We start from the raw sequence: 25,376 nt of genomic DNA, 5'->3' as shown, positions 1-25,376 counted from the left end.
ATAAAACTCACTGTTTACACACATCTGTATTATGGTATCACCAAGTTTTCTGCTCAAAACACACTGCATCAGCTGATAGTTTACATTATAGCTCTGTTAGCTTAGCTCTATTAGCTTAGGCACAGAAAAAACACAAATCACCTGTTTTCTGTTCAGTTTGTGTTGTCAAAATCTGCTCTAAAGATCTGATTGGAATCCAACAAACAAGGTCCGAACTGTCACAGTTTAGTCTGAACTGTGGATCAACAAACAGCAATATAAAAGATAAATAAGTGGTGTCAGGCACGACAAACCCCTCCCCTCGCACATATTGTAGCTTATTTTGGCATCGATCCCGCTGATGTCATCATGTCTATACATGTGCTGATGTCAGCATATCAATTGCCTCTACACATGTGCCAAGTTTGAAGTAAATTGAAACAAAATTGATGTTTTTATAGACATGTGAAATTTTGCCCATTATAAGTAAATGGAAGAAGAAAAAAAACTGAACTTTGACCTACTCTTCCCAAAATGTAATGACATCTATTCTGGGTCACTGGCAATCTATAAACCCAATCTGGTATGAATTGAACCAATAGTTTTGCTGCTAGAGTGTTACAAAACAAAACAAACCAAAACAAAAACAATACCCCTTGCCTCCCATAATAACATCCCATAATAAGAAAAGCACTTGGAGAGTGCAGACCTCCACCAAGACAGATCTGTGCCCCCCCGATCACCACCAAAATTTAGTCATTTCTTCCTTGTGCCAGTATCAACATTTCCTGAAAATTTCATGAAAATTTGTCCATAACTTTTTGAGTTACCCAGTTAACAAACAAACAAACAAACAAACACGCAAACACACAAAACAAAGCGATCACATAATAATAATAATAATAATAATAATATATAAATAACTATAATAATAAATAACTACAGACCTTCATAAGCCTCAGAATCAAACTCATGCGTGTAGAAGAAACTGTAATTTCTGCATCAAACTCCATTCATTACATTTCGAGCTGAGTCCAGTGGAGAAAACAACAACAGTGATTCTAGATTAATAACTTTTGTCCCTTTCTTTGATTCTAAAGTTGTTTCTTAAAGGTTCTCATTACATCTGGTCACCTTCTGTCTGTTTGGAATGGGAAACCAACAGTGACTCACTACTGCCTCTAGTGGTCAAATCAATCAGATTCCAGGTAAATAAATAAAATTCCTATCTGTACACTCCAATATATTGTCATCTTTGCCATAATTTCAGAGTTCTTTATTCCAAACACTATAGTGACAATTTTAGGTCATTTTTTAGTACCCAAAGTAGAAATACTACATTTAGCCTCTTTGAAGTTAGTAAATAATCATTTTAACCAAACACTAACTGCTAATGTACCCAGTAAGTCACCCCTCAGACTCAAACTCCAATTATTCTCTGTCTGACACACATATTTCCTTCACCAAAAAAGGGTGGTCCAGATTGTCGGACTCACCCCCGCCCCCCTATGAGGATGGAAGAATTCATAAAGGCCCCCCCTGGGATCAGCTCGGTTCAGGCTCAATACTGCATGACCCACTTATTTGACAGGAGATCTGTTCAAACTTTCATAAGTGTTATGTGCTCCCTTTCCGGGGCAACAGGGCAAAGAAAAAAGAAACCCCTGGTGTTTCATCTTCATCATAACCACAAATTTTCTCAACAACCTTTATAACAGCAGAGGAGACCTAGTTCACATTATATGCACTAAACTTTGAAGGTTTTGTGTTATTATTCTCAAAGTTTATTTCTCTGACAGCAGCAGGTGAATCAGACAGAAAACGCTAACATGGAAACAGTGCCTGCCTGCAAATATGGAAATGAAGCAGACGAGATCTAACACAACTAAAAGAGATTAAGTGTTCACAGTGACCTCAAGCTTATGCAAGAATGTTTTATATGTGCATAAAATTTGTCGAACAATAGATTCACAAGCTTTTAAAGACTGTTAGAAGTAAAACATGCATAAATTATGAGCTGGGATGAAAGCATTGTTAGATCTTTTGATAGTCTTATGGATTGATGATGTGTTTCTGCGCTTTATTAAAATGTTGAACCATCTGGGGAAACGCTCGCAGGTCTGCAGCACCATCCACGGCAGCAAAGTAAGACAATAAAAGGGCACAGGATGAGCGACACGGAGGTGACATGTGAAATGAAGATGGGCTCACCTCAGCACCATGGGACAGGCTCCTTTTCCTGAGCGCCGGGGAGGGCTCGGCTGAGTGTAGAGGAGTCAGACCGCCGTTCTTCAGCTGCTCCCCTGACGGCGACTTTGGTACAGTCCACACAGGAACACCATCTGCAAGAACGACAGGCCGGCGTCAGAGCAACAGACTTCCCCTGATAGATATAGATATATATATATATAGGGTTTATACGGTTGAGTTGATTGCTTTGATTTATGGTTTTGGGTTAGAGAAGCTGTAGTCTGGAATTAATGAGGGACGGATGAGAACACCTACATCTTATTGGTTTCTGACATTCGATATTAGAGTTCTCGTAAATGGAACTGGAGCTGAGAAGATCTGATTGACAGACAAGAAAACAGGAAATTGTCTGTGCTCCTGTGTGTGTCTGCTTGAATTTAATATGTGTTTATTTTTATACCGTCAAAGGAAGAACTGCTTTGAACCTATAGACGTGACAAGAAGTATTAATTTTGACTTCCTGCTCTTTAATAAAGGAGTTTACAATAATATTTTACATTTCTCATTATTGAAAATTATGCGTTTTTGCAGAGTTTGTGACATTTACACCTGGAATCCAAATAGTGAAAACTAAACTTTAAAGTACAACCCATTTAAATGAGTCATTACAATCAAATGTCAACGATGTGAAACTGTAATTCTGAGTTAGTATTTTATGGCTCTCTCTACAAATCCAAATGAGTTATTGAAGTATTGTTGACAAACGTTTCAGAGGCAAGCAGAAGTGTGCAGCAGAGTTTACTGTAGTGAACTTTAAATGTTCTCAGACTGTTTTGTGTGTTGACAATATGCAAAATTATGGAATGTGGCAAGGTCAAAATAATAATTATTATTTAAAGGGGCTATATGTAGTATTTCTGCTTTCAAGTATTAAATACGGCTTAGATTAACATTAGAGTGTTAACCTTTTATCAGGCAAGTGACTATTTTTGGTAATTTCCGCATACATTACAAGACAGTGACAGCAGCAGTTACAGTCCAATGTGGTCTCTAGGGTCTGTAAGGTCCACCTCTGCATGAACAGTGAGTGTACCTGCTTTGTTAGGTACCATGAAGTAATGGTACTAATGTAAGGAATGATGTTCAAAGGGAGAATGTGGATGTGGACAGGGGTCTGGATCAGCACTGATCTGACTCTAAAAGTGATGTTCTAATGTTCTAAAATAAATGTTCCTTTCACCTTACATGTGTTTTTCTGGTATTTTTTATACTTGCGTCTTAGATTTTTTACCATAATGTCTTTACCAAATATGGTAACTTCATTGACCTTGATTGTGTACATAATACAAAATTTGGAAAATTTGACAAAAGTAATATAGTCTCGTTAGATCCACAATAACACACTAAGGTTGAAATTTAGAATTTCAGAGTATTTCTATGAGTGAACTATAAAGGGATAAGAATAAAGAGCTCTGAAATTATGACAAAAATACCAATGTACTGTGTTATAGAGACATGAACTAACTGGAGTTTCTGGATTTATGTGACCACTAGAGGGAGTAGTGAGGAGGGAGTGAGGAAAACTAATGCCATAGGGCCTTTGACCGAAGCATCAGAAAGTGACCAGATGGGACAAGAACCACTAAGAAACAACTTTAGAGTCCAACAAATGGATAAAAGCTAGAAGCTCTGTTGTTCTTTTCAACACTGAACACAACTCTAAATGAAAAGAATGGAGTTTGATGCTGAAATGTCAGCCTTTCTTCCACACGGGTGAGTCTGATTATGAGGCTTATGAAGGTATAAAGTTATTATGGGATGTGATTATCTTTGTTTGTTGATCCACAGTTCAGACTAAACTGGGACAGTTCTGATCTTGTTTGTTGGATTCCAAACAGATCTGTAGTTCAGCTACTGACAACACAAACTGGACAGAAAACAGAGGGGACATGTGGTTTAACTGTGGCTAAGCTAACGGAGCTAAGCTAACAGAGCTAAGCTAACAGAGCTATAATGTAAACTATCAGCTGATGCAGCATGTGATGAGCATAACACACTGTTGTTTTGACTGTAAGCTCTGAGTTTTAGTTTGAAGAAGAACACCCGATGAAACCATACAACAGATGTGTGTAAACAACGAGCTTTATACTTTATTCAGTGTGTGATTCAGTCTGTGCATACATAGTGTTTATTCATTGGTGGTTTTGTCCTGAGTGTGTTCTGATACACGTGTTCCTCTGCTGTTGAGTTTCTAATATCAATACTACATAGAACCCCTTTAAAAGGAACCAGTAGTTACAACAGTAACTGGAAGTTAAACAAAGATGTTGAATTCTTTTTCCATCTGTGACACCTATACATTATTTAATATCTATAAAATATCAATTAAATCTCCATTTAAAAGTGTTTTTTTTTGTGCTGTCAGTCCTCTTGTTTCAGCTGAAACTGAGCTTCTTCATTCAAGAGCCTTTAATATACACGACTGGAGTCTATCTTATTTCAAAGTAATATTAATGGAGCTCTACCATAGGACTCCTGTCTCCTGTTCCAGCGCTCAAATTGAGTTATAGTATAGTGCACCAAGAAGCTGTTCTTTGATCCATTAGTGAGAACCAAGCTGACACAGGTCGACCTGCCGGTGAGCCTGAGGCTAGTCTGTCTCAACAAAAGGCACTGAAATAGCCCTGAGGCTTTGGTCAGCTGACAGTTTGGCTGACATGAGCCTGAGACAGTGATACTGAACCTGCTGCAGTGATACTGGACTCAGCAAAACACACATGAGCGCTGGGGTGGCTCTGCCCAACAGCAGGGGTGAGAGCTGTCCGACTGGGTTTTTGAGCTTCTTTTTGCAGGTGAGTATCGAGATGTTTTGTGGTTTGTTTTTGAGGAATCTGTTTATTTCCAAGGCTTGTCAGGAGAATGTGTGGGTTTTTTTGCAGCTCCCAATAGGAGGAGATGAAACCTACCAAAACTAGACTTCAAACCTCCACTTTAGAGTTGCTGATGTGAGATACTGACTATTGTAGACTGTGAAATCAATGATGTGGAAACTGTTGGAAATACTGTTACACAATTTAGGTTTTAGATTTTCTCTGAGATGTCACAGTGAAGCACCAGAAGTAGAAACAGTGGGAGCAGAGGATGTCTGGGCCATTGGATAATCACATGCAGGTGAATCAAGAGGCTGGAGCAGATCAAACAGTGGAGAGACAAACAAGCATGCAGTAGATGTCTCCAATGGCTTTACCTTCCATTTCTGGGCTGTGACATCGAGTTTTAGTAAAACTGTGATGGTTCAACACCAAACACCAAACCCAACACTCGTCTCATGTCTTGTTCCAACGTGCTCTTTTTATGTGCTTGAGGTTTTTTTTTTAACTTTTAACACCTTAGATAAAGGGGACTCATTTGCTTTATTTCCTTTATGGATTTGTATCTCCTTAAAGGAAAATTCTCTGCACATAAGGGTGAAAAGGCAAAGGGTTAGACTTCAGGTCTTTACAGAGGTGAGAGAGGGAAGGGAGTCTAAACAGCAAGAGTGAGCAGAAAAGATCCGCTGATAACATTCTGTCTGGTTTGTGACTGGCAGGTTCTTGGTGGGAATTTATCCATCAAGTTCAGCTTTGTTTTTACTAGAGATGATTTCAACAAGCAGTGCTGGTTTTGTAAGAGGAGCCGGGAGGGACTAACGTGCTCGTCAAACTCAGTCCAACCTCATGCTTGGCTCGCTACCAAAGAGTTAAACTGCCCATGCAGCGGCAAAGCTTTCCCAATGTAACAGAACTATTCAACCAACCAACCAGCCACAGTCCCTGTATCAGCTGCACCAGACCCGGATGCTGCTCATGCCGGTGAGCCACTCGGCCCCGTCACTCGGCAGAACCGAGGATCCTAACTAAAAACTCCTCACTGTGGAGGTTTGGGGGGTACATGCCGGAAGCGGGGAGCAGATGAACTCCCACAGGACTTATCAGCCAGACAGCGGAAGGAAAGAGGTTTGTACTTGCGGCCCGGCGGTCCCACTCCACACCAGCCCCTGTCTGAAGAACAGGCACAGGGTAGGGTGACTGTGGGCGCAAACAGAACACCAACAAACTGTGAGGACTGGTGGACTGGCTGGAATCCGGCATCCACCCAAACCCAGACCCAAAGACCTTCCTCAAGTCATAGATGGTGGAATACAGGTGGACCACAACTTCTTGGCTTTAAGGAATACTGCTCAAAAAAAAAATCTATATCTTGACTTTTTCACCTCCTGAGGGTTGAGAGACGGCTCTGGAAATGTTAGAGTTCTTTCAGTTTCGCAGTTTTATTCAGCTTGAGTTCACAGCAGTTAAAGTCGACCCCAGGTGACGCAAGCCATCTTCAAATTGATAGAATTCACAAGTCACAACAGAAGACATTTCTGAAACTTGAATAGAATTAATGAAATGATAACGAACCAACTGTACAGAAGCAATGCAAATTAATAGAATAAAGAAGCAGTGTTAAAAAGAGCAAAGGAGCACTTCCTGGCAAACAAAGGGGATTGATGAGTGGAGCCTTTGTCCTTCCATTCGGAGCTTATTCATAAGTCTATTTGGCTGATGATCACAGTCAGTTCACAGACACATTCAGTGTTACTCTGTTTCAAATAAGTAAGTATTTTACCTCCAGCTGCTCCTGTTTTTAAGTAGAGTTCTGTTTTTAATTCGTCTTTGTCACTTTTACTTTTTTACATACAAGCACTGGGTAAATGCATGGAGCAAATATCTGAATGGATGGGCCATAACTTTCTTCAGTTAAACAGAGAAAAAACTGAGGTAGTCATTTTTGGACCCAAGGAGGAACGTCTTAAAATCAGCATGCAGCTCCAGTCACTTCAGTTAAAAACTTCAGACCAGGCCAGGAATTTGGGTGTTGTCATGGATTCAGACCTGAATTTTAAAAACCACATACAAACAATTACAAAGTCAGCTTATTATCACCTCAAGAACATTTCTAGGATTAAAGGACTTATGTCGCAGCAAGACCTTGAAAAACTTGTCCATGCCTTCATCTTTAGTCGAGTTGACTACTGTAACAGTATCTTCTCTGGTCTGCCTAAAAAGTCTATTCGACGACTGCAACTGATCCAGAATGCTGCTGCTCGAGTCCTCACTAAGACCAAGAGAGTGGACCACATCAGCCCAGTTCTGAGGTCTCTACACTGGCTCCCTGTCTCTCAGAGAATAGACTTCAAAATTCTCTTACTAGCATATAAAGCACTGAATGGTTTAGGCCCAAAATCCATCAGAGACCTTCTAGTCCAGTATGAACCACCCAGACCACTCAGGTCATCTGGTGCAGGTCTGCTCTGGGTTCCCAAAGTCAGAACTAAACATGGAGAATCAGCGTTCAGTTTCTATGCTCCATATATCTGGAACAAACTACCAGAAAATATCAGGTCTGCTGAGAGTCTGAGTTCTTTTAAGTCCAGGTTAAAGACTCACCTGTTCACTGCTGCCTTTGACTAAAAGGCTTTTGACTTTTTAAATTTTATATTCTCTTTGAAACTCTGCACGGAAACTTTTACTTTAATATGTGTGTTTTTATTTTTATTTTATTTTATTTTATTTTGATTTTATGTGTTGTTTTCTTACTTGCTGTTTTTAATCACCTTTTATATGTTTCTTTTATAATGTTTTAAATGTGTTTCTTTTTGTTTCTTTTATTTCAATGTCCTGTGTGAAGCACCTTGAATTGCCTTGTTGCTGAAATGTGCTATACAAATAAACTTGCCTTGCCTTGCCTTTTCGGTATTTCTGATATGTCCATTGGATGTTTCAAATGTCTTGTTCTGTCTCAGCTAAATGAGGTTGCATCCTCAATATATCTCAAATTATGATGATGATGATGATGATAAAATCTGCCCAAAAGTTACTTCTCACAAGATGTTCATTTCTGCAAATAGTGACTGAAGGGTCTTAAAGTTGAAAATTTAAATATATTGAAAAAAAGTTAAACAAAAAATGCCTATAATGTATTTAGCTAAAGGTGGAATATGCAACAACTTATATTTGTCTGCTTGAGTTAGGTTTAGAATAGAGTTCATTTTATTCTGGGAGATGCTTTGTTTTTGTGACTTTTTTTTTAAGCATGTTTTGCATAAATATACAGGGTGGGGAAGCAAAATTTACAATATTTGAGGCAGGGATTGAAAGACAGTGTATGACCAATTAGTTTATTGAAAGTCATGAGAATTTATTTGCCACAAGAAAATTGACATAATAGAAAATGTTTTTATTCTGTGTCCTCCTTCTTTCTCAATAACTGCCTTCACACGCTTCCTGAAACTTGCGCAAGTGTTCCTCAAATATTCGGGTGACAACTTCTCCCATTCTTCTTTAATAGTATCTTCCAGATTTTCTCGTAATAATTTTGCTCATAGTCATTCTCTTCTTTACATTATAAACTGTCTTTACGGACACTCCAACTATTTTTGAAATCTCCTTTGGTGTGACGAGTGCATTCAGCAAATCACACACTCTTTGACGTTTGCTTTCCTGATTACTCATATGGGCAAAAGTTTGTGAAAAGGTATGGATAATAGTGTTAGGTATGATTATGACATCAGTATATGTTTGGTTTCAAAACAATTGACGTAGTGCCTGCTGAGAAAAAACAACTAAATGTTCATTGTAAATTTTGCTTCCCCACTCTGTACATGATGATAAAAGCATCTTAGTTAGTGTAGTTAGTGTTTTTCGTAGTGTAAAAGGAGAGTGCTTTGCAGTTTTCTTGAAATGTTAAGTCTAAGAGTTGATAGTGTTGGTCTAGCTTTCTCAGGGGATTCCTCTGGAATAAGTGTGAATATTTCCATCACATGGTTGCAGAATTTTAATCTTTCTCTATCCTTCAGCTGGTGGAACATTGATTTGCACTGTAGCCTCATGGGTTAGAACCGACTGTGTGTAGTTTTTATGTTCTCCCTGTGTCTGCATGGGTTCTCTGGCTTCCTCTCACCATCCAGAACAGTTTAATTGGTCAGTCTATATTGGTCGTAGGCAGGGTGTGATTTGTCAGCAGAGTGAGTGATGTTTTTTTTTTTCCTTTTTGTTGGAGCGTCAGGTGTGTGTGGGGGGGGGGGGGGGCAGTTATATACGTAACTAACTAACTTTACATATTTTCAACGTCCAACTCCTGCGTTCTATACCTCTCTTATACAGTGGATCTTACATGAAATTTTCACAACTTCTAACCTGTATCCACTGGACCCCCTCTGCTGCTCTATGGGCCCCCCACAAATGCTAGGCCCCATGAATGTCATGTTTAACCCCCTTTACAGCGCCCCAGTGCATGGGGATGTTCGTGAATTCTGAGACTGAGACAGGTGAACGTTAGTGCCAGTAATGTAGGATTTAGGTGGAGGAAAACTGTCATTTACATTGGCTGGTTATCCCTCCCCCCGAAGTTGAAATTCATTGAGCAGAAGCAGGGATGTAAAAACCAGAGGGGGGGGTTGATCCCTCACATCCCCCCCAATTAATCGCACCCTGGTCGAAGGTATGAATGTGAAAATGAATTGTTCTTTGACTTTATACGTCAGTGATGAACTGGAGACCTCTGATCCTGCCTTTGCCCAAGGGTAGCTGGAAAAGGCTCCTTTCATTTGGAAAATAAACAAATGAATGAATAAATAAATGATATCTTTCAGTGTCATTAACATGTGAAGGAAGGAAAACCTCATTTCACTACTACAACATGCTTCTCTCTGACAATATTTAACAAATGCACTGTTGCAGCATCCTGACCTGCATTAAGCACCGCCCTAAAACCAACTAAACAACTCAGATGACTTTTGCCCATATTCCAGAACAATACCGAATAGAACCAGGCTTATAGACGGTGCTAGCACAGTGATAATAAAGTGCAGAGATAAGTCTGGGTATTGGAAACAGGCTGATTATACCAGTGTATAGGATGTACATTATAATCCATTAAAAACATTTCTTCACATTTTACATATTGCACCTTTAAAGTTTGCAAAACAGGAAAATTGGATGTGATATTTTGATTAGTGTAGTCTAATCTGCCATATTAAATGAGCCAAGATTCAGGTTAAAAAGGAGTTTCAGAGGATTATTAAGCAGAAAACCCAAATGTAATGTAATGTTTTTGGGAGGTCTATGACAGCTGAGTTGGTTCGGCCAGTTCTACTTTCACTTTTACTCCGGTCCAGTTCGGCTGTATAGTTCAGAGGAGTCCAATCAGCTGAAACATCCCATTGCAGACATGTTTCCAGTAAAAGGGTGTGTAATCTGATAAGAGGTTCCCTCAAGCCTCTGCAGGAAATCCTCCTCCCTCTGTCAGCCAGAAATCAGAGAGTCGAGGCATTTTCGGTGATGACACATCTGATTAATTTCAAAGATCGCCCAAGAAAAACAAGTGGGAAGTTTTTTTGCTTCAGCTTCAGGGGTGAGCGTTGTTAACTGCTGTGAATCCAAGCTCCCATTCTCCTCAACAGAAGCACTTTCAGGTCTGTACACAGTCATTTTCAGAGTATTCTTTTAAATCAGCTTTTGGAGAAAACATATAGTGCTGTTGTTCCATACTATGAATATTCTCAACTAGAAAAAAATCCCCAGATTCAGATTCAACCTTATTTAAGCAGAACATTTCTTCTTGTCCGGTATTTATGGTCGACCTTGCACCTTCATAAATGATTCTGTAATCCTGCTCCTTGGTGTTTATGTCCATAGAACCACCATTAGGCTGCAAAAGGTTTAAATCCAAAGAACTTTATTGGATCCATAATGATCTGGCACAAAGAGGGTTAAACATGGCAGAGGTCTGACATTTTTAGGCACCAGTGTGGATTCCTTTGGCAAAGACTTAATCCTTTTGAGGAGATTTAAGAGTGCATAGTATTAGTCATTATATTTAGGTTTACCAGGTCACACATAAACCCTGATTTTTCTGACATGCATGTAGGAAGACAGTCTGAAATGCTCCTATGAATTCTGTAAACAATATTCATTTTCATACACACTTCACATTCATGCTGACATTTGGCACTACTAACTGGACCTACTGGCATTTCAATGCAATTAAAGACATTGAAGACACACTAGTGAATGATAAATGACATCTGCATCAACATCCACAACACAGAACAAGAATTACTATGAACTATGGCAAAAACAAAACAAAACAACAACAACACAAATGGAACTAAATAAAACAGACGCACTAATGCAACATTCAACAGCATTTACTACAAACGTTAAAGTTCATGGTACCCATCAGGCAGGGGCAAGAGCCACAGTCCAGCTGCCCCAGCTGGCTTTTGCCACTGGTGCTGGGCTCTGGAGGAGGGGGCTGGAAAGACAAAGGGGAGAGGGGAGATGGAGGGGTCGGGGGCTCCAGTAGTAGCACTGGAACGGGGCCCGGGGCGGACTCACCGGAGGGGGCGCTGTGGTTGTGTTGGGAGGTCTGGGACTGAGGCGGCGCCTGGTTGTGGCTCTGGGTCTGTTGGAGGATGTTCAGGCACTCTCCCAGGCAGCTGAGGGTGGCGGCCGACGTGGCTTTGAGCAGCAGCAGGTCCTGGTCCAGACAGGACACGGGACCTTTGGTGGGCAGAGAGTCAATGGACTGGACCAGGTTCTTCTGTTGACCCTCAGCTTGGGACATCACCTGAGGGACAACATGAGACAGGAGAGTTCAGGGTCAGGTTATAATTAGAGATGCACTGATACCACTTTTTTCCAGACCGAGTAAGAGTACGAGTACTTCCATTTGAGTACTTGCCAATACCGAGTACCGATACGAGTACTTAATAATCCCTCTCCAGTTCTTAGTTCCTTTTGTAAATGTGCTTTATTGTCATTGTCATTAGTCTGACTGGAAAAAACAGTGCTGCTACTGACATTTAATGTGTTGGAATGAGCGTTTGTCAATTAATCCACCAGGGGGCGCCGCTCTGAATTAACCATACTGGACAAATACCACGAAGAAAAGTAAAGTTTTTTTGAGAAGAAGAAGAAGAAAGTCAGTAATAACAAACATGGAGATGACAGAGGTAACACTAATGTGATACTAATATTGCAGCATTTTCGCTGGTAAGGTTTAAAATCTCAGCTTCAGCAGGAAGAGAAAAGAGAAATGAGCCATAAGTTTCACTTTCACTTCCGCTGACAGCGGTCCGCACCGCTACGTACTCCTGGTGGTATTCTCCAACTGGGTACGCATCCACCAGCACCTGGTAAACGGATGGAATGTACGCAGAGGACGGACAGAAGTTTTTAGAGCAGGTTTGCTAGTTTTTATTAGTTTTCTTCTACATGCTTAGTTTTAGTTTAGTTCTAGTATTAGTTTTAGTTTCTTCATATCTTTTATCTTCCTCGCCATCATATTCAAATAGATCCCAGACAGGACTCTGCTTTCTCCCAACTTTAGTCTCCATGTTTCCAGGCAGAGTGGGAACGAGAAGACGACTCTAAACCACAAATGACGAGAAGTGATGGACTGTGAAGTACCATATGGTTCTGCTAACTACAATTGTTCAAGTGAAATAAATCAATTTTGTATCAATCCAACATTGACAAAGATGAAAACGAAGGGAATTTTATCCATAATTTTTATCTGTTTTAGTTAGTTTTGTAAGCACACAATACAGTTTCAGTTAGTTATTGTTTTTTTCTTTTAATTATATTTTTTTTATTTCAGTTAACGAAAATGTTTTTTCAATTCTAGTTTTTGTCATTTTGTTAGTTTTCATTAACGATAACAACCTTGGTTCAGGGTCGCGTTACTTTATTTATACATGAAGGTGGATTTGTTTTGGAGTTAGATGATGACACCCTTTTGACATCTTTCTAAACCAGTGTTTTTCAACCTTGGGGTTGGGACGCCATGTGGGGTCTCTTGAAATTCAAATGGGGTCGCCTGAAATTTCTAGTAATTGCTAAAAAAAAACAAAAAAACCTTAGTAATAAAAAATATATGGTGAGTTGACAGAGACAATCCCAATCCATAAAAGACATGACAAACTGAAGCTGAAACTGAAGCACTGTGGTTCTGTTTATCTGTCAAATGTTCATTGTGGTCAGTTTCAGATGCTGCAGCTCTTTCATAATTCATAGTTTGAGTTCTTGTTTGTTCAGTATTAATTGTCAGCCTTGTAAATCCAAGCTGGACTGACTGTACATATCCTGACCAAGGAAAATTAAATTCTCACTTTGTGCAGTAATCTACACCTGGCTTTTCTGCCTCCGTCCATAAAACTATATATTATATAGACTAAATGTCATCTAAAATTAACGTTTATTTGCAACATAGTATAGGAAACTATTACATGATCAAAAACACATTAATTTTAGCAAAAAAAAAGTCTCCCTTTTGAATGTCTGGGGTCGGCAGAAATTTGTGATGTTAAAATGGGGTCACGAGCCAAAAAAGGTTGGAAACAACTGGACTAAACATAAAGTTGACTATAGACATGATACAATAAAAGTGCTCCAAGTTCCACCAATCAGGACATAAAAGAACAGAGAAATGGGTCAATAAAAGACTGATTGTAATAAAAGATAAAAAATAAACCTGTGAACTAAGATCAAGGTTAGAAGAAGTTTGAAGTTTAAAATCCAATAAAAAATACATCTAAAATCCAGTCAATATCTATATAAATACAAGATACATTCATAAATAAAAAAATAACTATATGAAGACAGTGGATTTTCATCCCTCTCTGGAACCAACTCCTTCTGCACGTCTGTAAATGCTCATCATTGCCATTATTCCCAAAATCACCTTTTCTGAAATGCATTAAACTTGTTCTGATGATGTGTTTTACTGGTCGTAGGTATGAATGTGACAATGAATGGTCGTTCTTTATATGTCAGCCCTTTGATGAACTGATGACCCCTGACCTTTGCCTAATGGTAGCTGAGAAGGCTCCAGACCCTCCAGCAGTTTGGAAAATGAATGAATGAATAATATCCTTCGGCTATCTGTACATGGAGTGTGGAGGAAACACAACCTCATTTTAATACCACAGCATGTTTCTTCCTGAATAATATTTTGCAAATGCAAATAGAGTGGATGTGATATTTTAATTAGTGAGTTCTAATCTGTCGTACTAAATGAACCAAGATTCAGGCGTCCTGATTTAACTCGTCCTGATGATGTGTTTACTTCTTGTTCCTTGTTCTTTCCTTTATATATGTGATATTTTTCTTGTGCTTTTACTATGATTGATGTATGATTATTTAGGATGATCTCATGATGCCGTTTTTACCTCTATATTTTATACTATACGTTTAAGAGTCCTATGTATGTTGGGTAAAGGATATCTCTGCTGTTTTCACATGTGGTGTCAGTTACTCATAAGCAGAAGGACTGATTCATTCATATTATCTGAGGTCATCGGTGCTGTAAACGGATCTCTGAGCCTGACTGAACATAAACGAACAGCAGCCAATAAGAGTCTAACTTACAGATATTTAAGCCCCTATGCAACATGATAAAAGACATTCAAGATCAGGACATTACTGTGCAGAGACGGAAGTAACAGATTACATTACTATCATTACTGTAACCATCAATTGTATACTTTACTATAGCACATACCATATATTTTTGCATATTAAATCACTGTTATCAAGTATATTTCTTTCAGCATATTGTCCTCAGCTGCCAGGAAATGTTATAATCTCCTATAATATGCAACAGAAATGAAGTTAAATAAGAAAATAATAATACATACACACAAATACTCAAGACTGAAATGTGGATCTACACAAATTTGAATCCCAATCCCATTCTGGAGTTATTATTTATAGGTTATTTTACCGGTGAGCCTGTTGGTCTGTAAATAAGTTTGAAACCCTTGACTGTTAACGTCTTCTATGTAATTTCTGCACTTTGCAAATTCCAGATTGGAACCATTGATTGGCCTGTTTTGACCCACAGGCCGTATGTTTGACACCCCTGTACTAGATATTGTAGGCATTAGACTGCACCAGGCGTACCTAATAAAGTGGCCAGTGGCTGCATATGCTGCTGCTGTAATACATCAGCTTCACAGTTCAACAGAGATGCTTTTGTGTGTATCTCTGCTGTAATCTGCTGTTATTTCAGTCACCATTGCTGTTTTATCGGCTCAAACCGTTCTCCTCTGACCTCTGGCATCAACAAGAAACCAACAATAAGACATTCTGCTCAATGGGTGTTTGCACTTTTTTATCCTCTGTAAATCTTAGAGGTGATTGTGTCTGAAAATCCCAGTTTCCACCTCTCCTCCTCACTCTGATACACAGTTTGTATTTCTGCACATCATCATGTCCATTCCTACATACCGAAATACACCGAGTCACTGCCTCTTAGATGTTTGCATTAAAGCATATGTGAACAGATGTACCTAATAAAGTGGCCGCTGAGTGTAGATACAGTAGGAGGACATGAGTGAGCGCTTGTATCATGACATTTTCTCCAACTCAACCAAGAACATGCACACAAAAAAAACACAACTGGTGTTGTTTTTGTGCTGTTATTGTTTGTGGCATTCTATTCATGTTTTCTTCTCCTGTATTTCTCTTTGGTGAGTCTTACTTATTTTATTGAAATTTTCTTTTTTTTTTTTTTCTTTTAGTTTTTTTTCTTGTTCTTTTCCCTCTGCCCAGTTTGCTCAGCTCTTGCTTTGGTCGTTGTTGTCATTGTGGTTATCACCATGGTTGTTGTTAGTGGTATTGTTGGTGTTTTCCTGTGGGGGTCTTCACCACTTTCTTCTCCCCTTTTCTCACCCCTCCGCTCTCTCCTTCTCTCCTCCCCCTTTTAGAACACATTTCACTGTAAAACTAGGGATGGACAAGTTAACGCGTTATTACCGCGTTAACGCATTCATTAAGTAACGCCGACAATTTTTTTTAATCTCCCGTTAATGCCGGTCTGCCCTTCAAGCAAGTCTTAGTTCATTTATACATATGGACTCTTATTTTGAAACTCATGCTTTTATTTTGGCGCTTCACACACACCAAACAGCTGGTGCTGTGCGTGAACTGCACGTAGCTGAGAGGAGAAAGCGAACTTTCCGAGTAATGCTGAATCAAACTTTGTGTAACTCCTGCAGTTCAATGCCTGTATGTATCAGTCATTCTGTCGTTTACTAAATAATTTCACATGCAGAAGTTAGAAACATGTTTATGACGTTATTTTGCATGTGTTTATTACAATGTGTTATTAACATGTTTAAGCTAATTCGTTTATGCTAGCAGTCGCAGATGGGTTGCTAATTCTTTATGCAGGCTCATGTTAAGTTTATGTAAATTCATTGGTTCAGCCTTTGAACTAACCTTTACTTATTTACCATGTGATTGTTGTATTAGCAGTCAATTTAAGTTTATAATAATTACATCTATGCATTCTCCGTGAATATGCATATCATTAACAGACATGACTAATTGAATTATTTTGTCTTTATTTTATAGTTTCACTCTGTCTGCTTGCTTTGAACAACTGAACATCACATATTATTGGGCTTATTAGTATTAGTACTTATTAGTGGGCTTAAGACTCCTGTCAGTCACTCACAAGCGGAAATAAACTGGTGTGGACATAAACATGGAGAAAAGTAGCGGTCTGTTCCATGGACATTTTCATTTTAAATGTCTTCAGATGGTGGGGTTGAGAAGGACAAAGTTATTTGGAAGCACTGCAATGTGGAATTATTTTTATCACTGGAGTACTTCAAGTCTAAAATATCACTCAAAGGCAATACATGCTGTTGATGCCGGCACCCCCCCCCCCCCCCCCCAACTATGCAATTAATCATGATTAATCGCAGAAATCCAAGCGATTAATTGGGATTAAAAATTTTAATCGCTGTGCAGCACTATGTAAAACCTAAACCGAACCACCTCCATGCAGCACCCAGCAGTAGAGCCCCCTTTGTTTGGTCCCCTCTCCACACACACACACACACCAATGTATAATGATGAATATGTGTATGTAATCAGTATCTGTTTTTGTCTTGTCTTACTTGTCATGTCTTTCACGTTTGGTTATGTTTTCAACAGCAGCCACTTAGTTGGCTTGTCTTATGTCTGTTTTGTCCCACTGTCTTGTCTCATCCTGTCCCTGTACACTTTCATCTATATGAGCCCCCCCTCTATGTTAGTGTTTTTCAACCTTGGGGTCACGACCCCACATGGGGCCACCTGGAATTCAAATGGGGTCACCTAAAAAATTTCTAGTAATTGTTTAAAAAAAAAAAAATTTACTAGTAAAAAATATTTTTTAATGATTCAGTATATATTTCATTATAATTAAAACACCAAACACTTTTCCTAATAAAAATCAAGTTCAAATAAAATATACATATTATATAATTATATAGAACAAATGTCGTCTAAAATTAATGTTTATTTGCAACATAGTATAGCAAACTATCACATGATCAAAAACAAATTAATTTTTGCAAAAAAAAAAAAAAAAAAAGTCTCAGTTGTGAATTATGGGGTCACCAGAAATTTGTGATGTTAAAATGGGGTCAGGAGCCAAAAAAAGGTTGGGAACCACTGATCTATGTATATGTATAAAAGCAAGGAATGGATGAACACGTGAATATAAAGTTGGAGATTGTTACTTAAACACAAGCTGTAATTAAAAATAAAGTTGTCTTCTGAAGGGGGGGGGGGGGTAGTGTCGGGTATAAAAAAAAAAAAAATGTAGCTGCTGGTGCTACACCTGCATCAAATCCTCAGTCATCTCATTGTTTTAATTGTGTGTGGGAAGTGATACAGTTTTATTTAGATTTCAACAGCCATCCCTTCAGCTCTGGCTACAGGCAAGACGCAATCCACTCAACCATCTGCTCTGAGAGAAGAGTGCCAATAAAGAAACAAAAAAACTCTGCATCTCTTCAAATAAGAGCAGTTCTGCTGATGACTCTGAGGATCATTTGAGTATGACTCACCTATCGGAGTCTAAACACAAAAGGCAGGAGACAAAGTTGGTTGTCATAGAGCAGGTAATAAGCTTCTCTCCAGGCTAATGAAACGGGGTTGTTTATCAGACTGGAAATGTTGTATTCATTAATATTGTATGGCTTCACAAACACTCTTGGTCGGCACGTGCTTGAATAAACACATCTGTCTCCCAGCATCAGTGTTCGACGCTGCACAAGGCGAACACAGGCACGTAAAGAACTTTTTTAAGAGCCACTCCAATTATTCCGCCATTTACTCAGGTCGCATGATGAATTCTTCAGGCAGCTGTAGCTCACATTTTTGATGCCAGTGTCTTATTAATAGACTCAGTGTTCAGAATGTTGATACACACTCGGCTCCTTTCAGACTATCAGGACTGGCTGCTTCATTTCACACAAGATTCTATTTTCTTTCTTTTTATTTTTTTTGGAACCCATTAAACCTCTGAGACATTTGCTTCTGTGACCTGCTCATTCAGGATGAATATTGTTTCTCAGTTTGTTTTATGTTATGCCTGGTGACTGCGGATGTAAATTTGATCATGTCGCTGTTCGATGAACCAGTGAAGAAAAGTAAAAGGACATGTTTTACTGTGCTTTTTAACATTTACCCACTACAATAAGTCTTTGTATTTATTCCATTTTTGCTTCTAAGATCTGTTGCAGAATGACATAAATACTCAGAATGATCAATATACTGTTAAAATTCAGGATTTTGACAGATTTAAACCTGAAAATAACCTTTTTTTTTGCTGCTTTACAACCAAAACTACCTGCATAAGTAATACTGACATCATAACCTTTGAGTCGACATGGTCGTCTGCAGACAAAACAACAGCAGCATTCATGTAGAATTCTATTTACCGCCAAGATTTTGTGCTCTTTAAATAGTTAAGATTGAAGATCCTCTATTATCATTCAACATTGGTGTGATGAACGAAATTATGATCCACAGGTCGACAGTGAAATGAACATTTAAATAGAATACACACATTTAAGTAGAAAAAAACAAAACAGAAAATAGAAAAAAAAAATAAAAAAGAGCACACACATAAAAAAATATAAATAGAAAACAGAGCAAAGTGCAAATAATAACAAATAAGTCAACATGGAAGAGAAATGACTGAAATGTAAACAGATTATTGCAGGTTATATCACAGTAAATGCACTTTTGTATTGTGACATAGTTTACATAGTTATGTTGTACTGTTATTATATTGCACATAATGAGCAGCACCAGAGTGGGTTAATGTTATTATATTTAGAATATAAGTGCTATGCTAAAGGTGCTAATTAATGCAGATATTATTCAAAACTCATATTTTTCTTCATGCACCAGGTCTGTTTCCTACCATGTAGTGTTTCAGAGTAAAATAGCAGACTTTTTTTTTTTTTAGAATAATGTAAAGTAAAATTTATTTTTGACAAACTCACATATCTGTATGTTCTGGTACGAATGTGTCCTTACAATACTATACTAATACTATGAAGTTTACACTATTTACTCTGATAGTCTAATTTTCTCAGTAATATAGTGGTACGATACTCGAGTACAAATTTGAGGTACTTCACTCATGCCCCAAGATAAGATAAGATAAGATAAGATAAGATAAGATAAGATAAGATAAGATAAGATAAGATAAGATAAGATAAGATAAGATAAGATAAGATAAGATAAGATAAGATAAGATAAGATAAGATAAGATAAGATAAGATAAGAAGATAAGATAAGATAAGATAAGATAAGAAATAGTGTGGGCAATAGTACAAGGGGGCTGCAACGCCATACAAAAACACCGTACAAAACAAAAAGACATCCCAGTGCAGACACATGACAACAATAAATAACACTAACCATACAATGACATGGCATCCTGAAGTATGGGACAGTATACAACACCAATAGGTAAATAACTAAAACAATTGCACAACCCTAAATCCATACCAAAATATGCAAGAACATCGTAAGAATTAAGAGCCAATGTGATTAAAAATAATATCAATAAAAGATGAGACACCACCATCAAAAAATAAGGATAAAATGTAGTAAAAATAAATGAATAACAACCAGCCATAATGTGAATATTTACCATTTTCCTTACATTTGCCTTTGGTTTGTGTGTCCATGAGCTCAAGGAAACCTGAGAGGTGTCAAACTCCATTTAGCTCATGTCTGTTATGGTTTTATGTGATGAAGCTGCAGCTGAAACGTCAAATCTAGGTGCATGATCTGCAGTAGATCAGGTCAGCACAGAGACATTTGGGAGACGGACTGGACCGATGTAGTGGACAAATCCACATCATGTAAAGAATACACTTCCACAACCAACACTTAAGGTGACGCATGTTTACAACTGTCATCCACAGTTTGAAGTCCAGTGGCTTGTCTGAGCATTTTTATACTGATTTGTAGTTATTTTTGTATTGCCGTGTGTACTGTTATGACCCTGGGTCATAATTTATCTATTTATATGTATATGTATGTGTTTTCTGTTTAGTGTGTGTTCTCCCCCGTCCTGTAGGTGTGCTGTGCCCCTTTTGTTTCCGTTTGTTGCAGGTGGTTGATTGGTGGAGCATGATTGCCCGGCCCTTTAAAGATGGCCCTGGAGCACCCATCCTTGCTCGCTCTTGCCTCCTGTCAGCTCCCAACCCTGTGTTCGTGTGTGTGACGGTCAGTCTTCGATCCTGGAAAAATCTGATTGTTTGTAGTTGTAAATAGTTTTGTTAAATTGAACCTTTTTCTGGTAGGGGAGGTCGGCTCTTTTGTTTTCCCATTTTCTCCTGTTTTTGGTTAGATAGGTAAGTTTTCTGTATTTTATTTCCTGCATTTATTTTGGTTAGGTAAGTTAGTAAATTGTAAAAGAAGATATTTTGTTTGTTGTTTTAGCCGCTCCCTCCCCTAACCCTTCCTTAGTTGAACAAGATACTGATAATAAATATTGTGAATCTTAGTTTTTGACTGACGTGTGTGCTTGGGAGCTGGGAGGGGACAAAAGTTGAGCCTATTATGTTCGCCCTGGTGAACCCCTAGGCCGGGGCGTAACAGTACATAGTTGTTTTTTTTTTTTTTTAACTGAAGAAGAAAACAATTTTAGAAAACTATCCATGCTAGTGTGGGCGGGGCATTTGGTGTCATACAGGTCATGTGCTGTGGTTTTTTTTGTGACAACCTTGACAAATATGAGGTGAGGAGCAGTGTGTGGTGACCCTGAAAACCAAATAATGAGCTGAAAAGCATTAGACTGCTACGTAAGGTAGAGGATAAATGCAGAATAGTTGATGACGACATGACTTTACTGCAGAACTAAGGTCCACATTTGGTTTGTTCTTTGTATTTTTAGGAATATCTGGTTTATTAACGGATACAAGAATTGACATGCAGCCGTCTTCAGCTCTAAGTCAGAGGGCTTCCAGTCCTAAAGCCCCCCCCCCCCCCTACATACACACAGTTCCCTCTGGAGCCAACAGGACCAGTGCTGCTTCCAGAAATAACCTAACCTCAGTGATCCGGGCCTGCCACGGCAGAGCTTCTGCCCAATGGTGCTGCTCTGTACAGAAAGACGAGGCGTTTGATGAGATGATGGCCGCCAGCTGTGACAAGCTGCAGAGCAGACAGTTATGTGGTATGACTCCCACTGACACACACCGAAGACAGGCAGACGGATGGATGGTGACAGAATGACAATGGCCTGACTTCACTCCAGTTTACAGTTTTTCCACTTTGCTTTTCAGAGAAATCTGTACAGTCACTGTGGAACTGGAGAGATTTCTAAAAGTAGAGCAAACCAAACCAGAAAATAAGTTGGTATTTATATAAATATTTATATATGAAATATAGAACTCATTTTATTCTAATTCTATACTTGTATATATATTTATATGAATACCAAATTTCTTACTTTTTTCCATATATTTCATTTTTCACTGGTTTGTGGTTTTTCTCTACATGTCCTTTTCTCTGCATTTGCTTGTTGTATGTTGCTGCTGTTAACTGAAACTTCCCCATGATGAGATAAATAAAGTCTTATCTTGTCTTATCTAAACCCATAAAACCCCAGTGCTACTTTTGAGGCAGTTCCCAAATTAATTGTTCTCTATATTCAACATTTCTTAAGTGATTTATCACCATTTTTTGTAATATTATCCTCTTCATTTTGAGTTTTTTCAGTGTAAATCATGTCTTTTCCTATATTTCATTCACTGATCATGTAGATGTTCATAAAAGCTCAGAGTAAATTCAAAGGTTATTATATGAGAAACAGAGAAAACTGAAGAAAAAGTGACTTTTTCAGTCAAATCTATGATTAACTGGACATAAACCCAGTGTCTCCATCCACTGTCATTGATCAAACTCCATGGGTTTTACTGGTGAATCAATGCTGTAGAAGATGACAGTGTTTCCACGGTAACTACAGACCTCTGAACATCCAAATCTGATATCTGATGACAAACTGTATTTTACACCAATTATTTACATGCATTGATAGAATTTGTGGATCAGCAGGTATAACACAGTTACATCAGTAGATTCTTTTTGTCACCAGTTGCTGCTTGGGTCTTTATAGGTTAAACAAAAAGTGCTGAATAAAAAATAAATAAATAAATAAAAATCATACAATGACTGAATTCTATTTCAGTGCACATCCTTAAATGCATGTGTATGTGCATTGTGTTACAGGCTAACTAGTGAGGATGGAATAGAACTTTACTGTACCTTTCCTGAAGTACTAGACATAAAACTGCAGTGCTTGATAGATTTTTGGCGTCACTGGGTAAAAATCAAATAATTATGGTTCAGCATGTTGTAATTCAAGTGTTCTGAGAGGACATGAGACTGAATCTACACTATGCCTGTGCTTTTGGATTATAGAAAATCTATGCTGTGACGTAGATTGTGGCTAATCACAGGTATTTTCAGACAAGTACAAGGATTAGATACCATCAGATGTGACCTGGATGCAATTCTACTGCTGTATGACATGGAGGTTTGGGGAAAAAGGCTTCAATTTTCTATAACAGCATGAAAGGTGTCAGGTGTATACTGTCCAGTTTGGATTTACAAAGCAAAGAGTTAATAAAATAAAATAAAATAAAATAAAATAAAATAAAATAAAATAAATAGGCTTTATTGTCATTACACAGGTTATGCAACAAAATTATAGGTGGTCTCTGATAGCAACGTTGCATGACACATATAATATACAATAAACATATTGATTAATATGATTCAGCTGCAACAGGTTCTTTAACCCTTAAACTGATGCAGGGAGTAGCTTCTCATTTCTTAAACTACCAGAGCATAAAGATTGGACTGTTTCAATGGAAAACATTCATGAGGTCTGATGAGTCCAGACTGACCCTGTTCCAGAGTGAAGAGAGGTGAATGAAGTCATTACCCATCATGCCTAATGCCTACAGTACAAGGCTGTGGGGGCAGTGTTATGATCTGGGCTTGGTTCAGTTGGTCAGGTCTAGGTTCAGTGATGTTATGTGTCCAAAAAATGAGGTCATCTGAACTTGAATATACAAAATAACCAGTGGATTTGTTCTTCGTTGATGACACAGACATGTTTCTAGAAAACAATGTCAGGATTCAGCAGGATCAGACAGTACACTGCAAAAATCTAAATCTTACTAAGTGTATTTTTCTCATTTCTAGTCAAAATATCTCATCACACTTAAAATAAGACAAAATCACCTACAGAGTAACTTTTCGGTAAAATATAAGAACTTATTTTTAGAGAATAGATCTTGAAAATTTTATTTCAAGAAATCTTACCGAGATAATTTTCATTTGTTCCATTGGCAGATTTTTTTGCTTAATTCAAGCAAAAAAAAAATATTATGTCTTATTTTAAGTGTGATGAGATGTTTTGACTAGAAATGAGAAAAATACAATTGGTATGATTTTGATTTTTGCAGTGTAAAAAAGTGGTTCAGGAGATTGAGACCTAATTTTACACATGGATTGGCCACCACAGTCTAGACCTGAACCATGTGGAGAAGAGTTTACAAAGCGGTCCAACTCTCCATCAATACGGAACAATGTAAAGAAATAAAATTTAAATTTGTTTCAGCAATTCAGCCTTTTGATTTGGACCTAGAGGAGACAGCTGCCGGAGGAAGGGGTGTATTCTAGTATTTTTTTCCCAGAAGCTTTAATTCCAAGATACTTTCATGCTTTATATGGATTTCCATTTTCACCAACTTTACAGATCTACAGCTCTTCATCAAACCACTGAATCAGCTTGGGCATATAAGGAAATCATTTAATATGTGTAATTATGTGGAACCCCCTCTGCACAGTCCATACAGTACCTCATGTATATGTATTGTTTTGATACATTGAGCATATTTTGATGACAGTTCTAGTCAGTGGTGGCTGCTCATCTTTCAGACAGGGGAAGCTCATTGTCAGCTTACATAAAAAAAAAAAAAAAATTGTCAGGTTATTTAAACATACATTCGGCCCTCCGTTCCTTTTTAAGAAAATGCTCAGTGACCTTATCGTACCAGTAGGCGTCTCTTCCAGGGACTGGACCAGTGTCCTCTCTGCTTAGATTGCCTTGGCCCATTGTGTTGTGGGTGTAAGACTTCAGCCTTTTTAAACTACAGATGCTCCTTTCACTGTGACCTAGCCGACAGTTTGATTGATTTAACTATCTACAAAACGATATTAAACTTGAACAAGAAATGATTAAATTATGGAACTGAAACAAGAAAACGCTGAAATTATGTTAAATTGAAACAAGGAAGTACAATGAGTGTGTTTTATTTACAGTGCAAGAGATGAACGAGTAATTTCGTAGTAGTTTCTCTCTCCATTTCACAGCAGAATGTGCGACGGTATTAAACTGAACTGTGTCAGTGAAGGAGGAGATCTCAAACTAGCTGTCAATCAAACAGGGTTCAGCCTTTCAACTGATCCTCCAATCAGCACGTAGGATTCTGGCGTCCAGCCCGGCCGAGCTCCGCCCACAGCTCCATTCACCCCCAGAGACGTCTGGTGTCCGGGGGCGGGACAACATCATGGCATTTATCCAGTTACTGTCCAGTTTTCAGGCAATGAAAAAAAACTGTTCCACTTAGTCCCATTGAAGCCCAGAGACGGCCGCAGTCTACGGACAAATGCACTGAGCAGAGATCGAATGAGAAAACAGCGCAACAGGAATGTATGAGAAGTGAACAACATCACATCCGCTGATTTGTGATAAAGCTGATTCTGAATGAACTCGTCTGTGGGATGAACGTGTTCTAACGCATT

The 25,376-nt window shown here is 38.3% G+C and overlaps 1 protein-coding gene across 1 annotated transcript in view; it reads right to left on the bottom strand.

Annotated features, from left to right (window-relative positions):
• Positions 1-25,376, bottom strand: part of osbpl10a (oxysterol binding protein-like 10a) — a 170,650-nt gene that overhangs the window by 52,707 nt on the left and 92,567 nt on the right. The window contains exons 6-7 of the mRNA XM_030148247.1: positions 11,592-11,823; positions 2,191-2,321 (exon numbers count right to left, since the gene is read on the bottom strand). Coding sequence (XP_030004107.1) covers positions 2,191-2,321; positions 11,592-11,823 — 363 coding nt within the window. The remainder of the gene's footprint in view (positions 1-2,190; positions 2,322-11,591; positions 11,824-25,376) is intronic.

Source organism: Sphaeramia orbicularis, chromosome 11, assembly GCF_902148855.1.
Source record: "Sphaeramia orbicularis chromosome 11, fSphaOr1.1, whole genome shotgun sequence".
Lineage (NCBI taxonomy): Eukaryota > Metazoa > Chordata > Actinopteri > Kurtiformes > Apogonidae > Sphaeramia > Sphaeramia orbicularis.
Note: the sequence above shows the minus strand (reverse complement) of the source record. Positions and strands in the feature narration are given on the sequence as shown.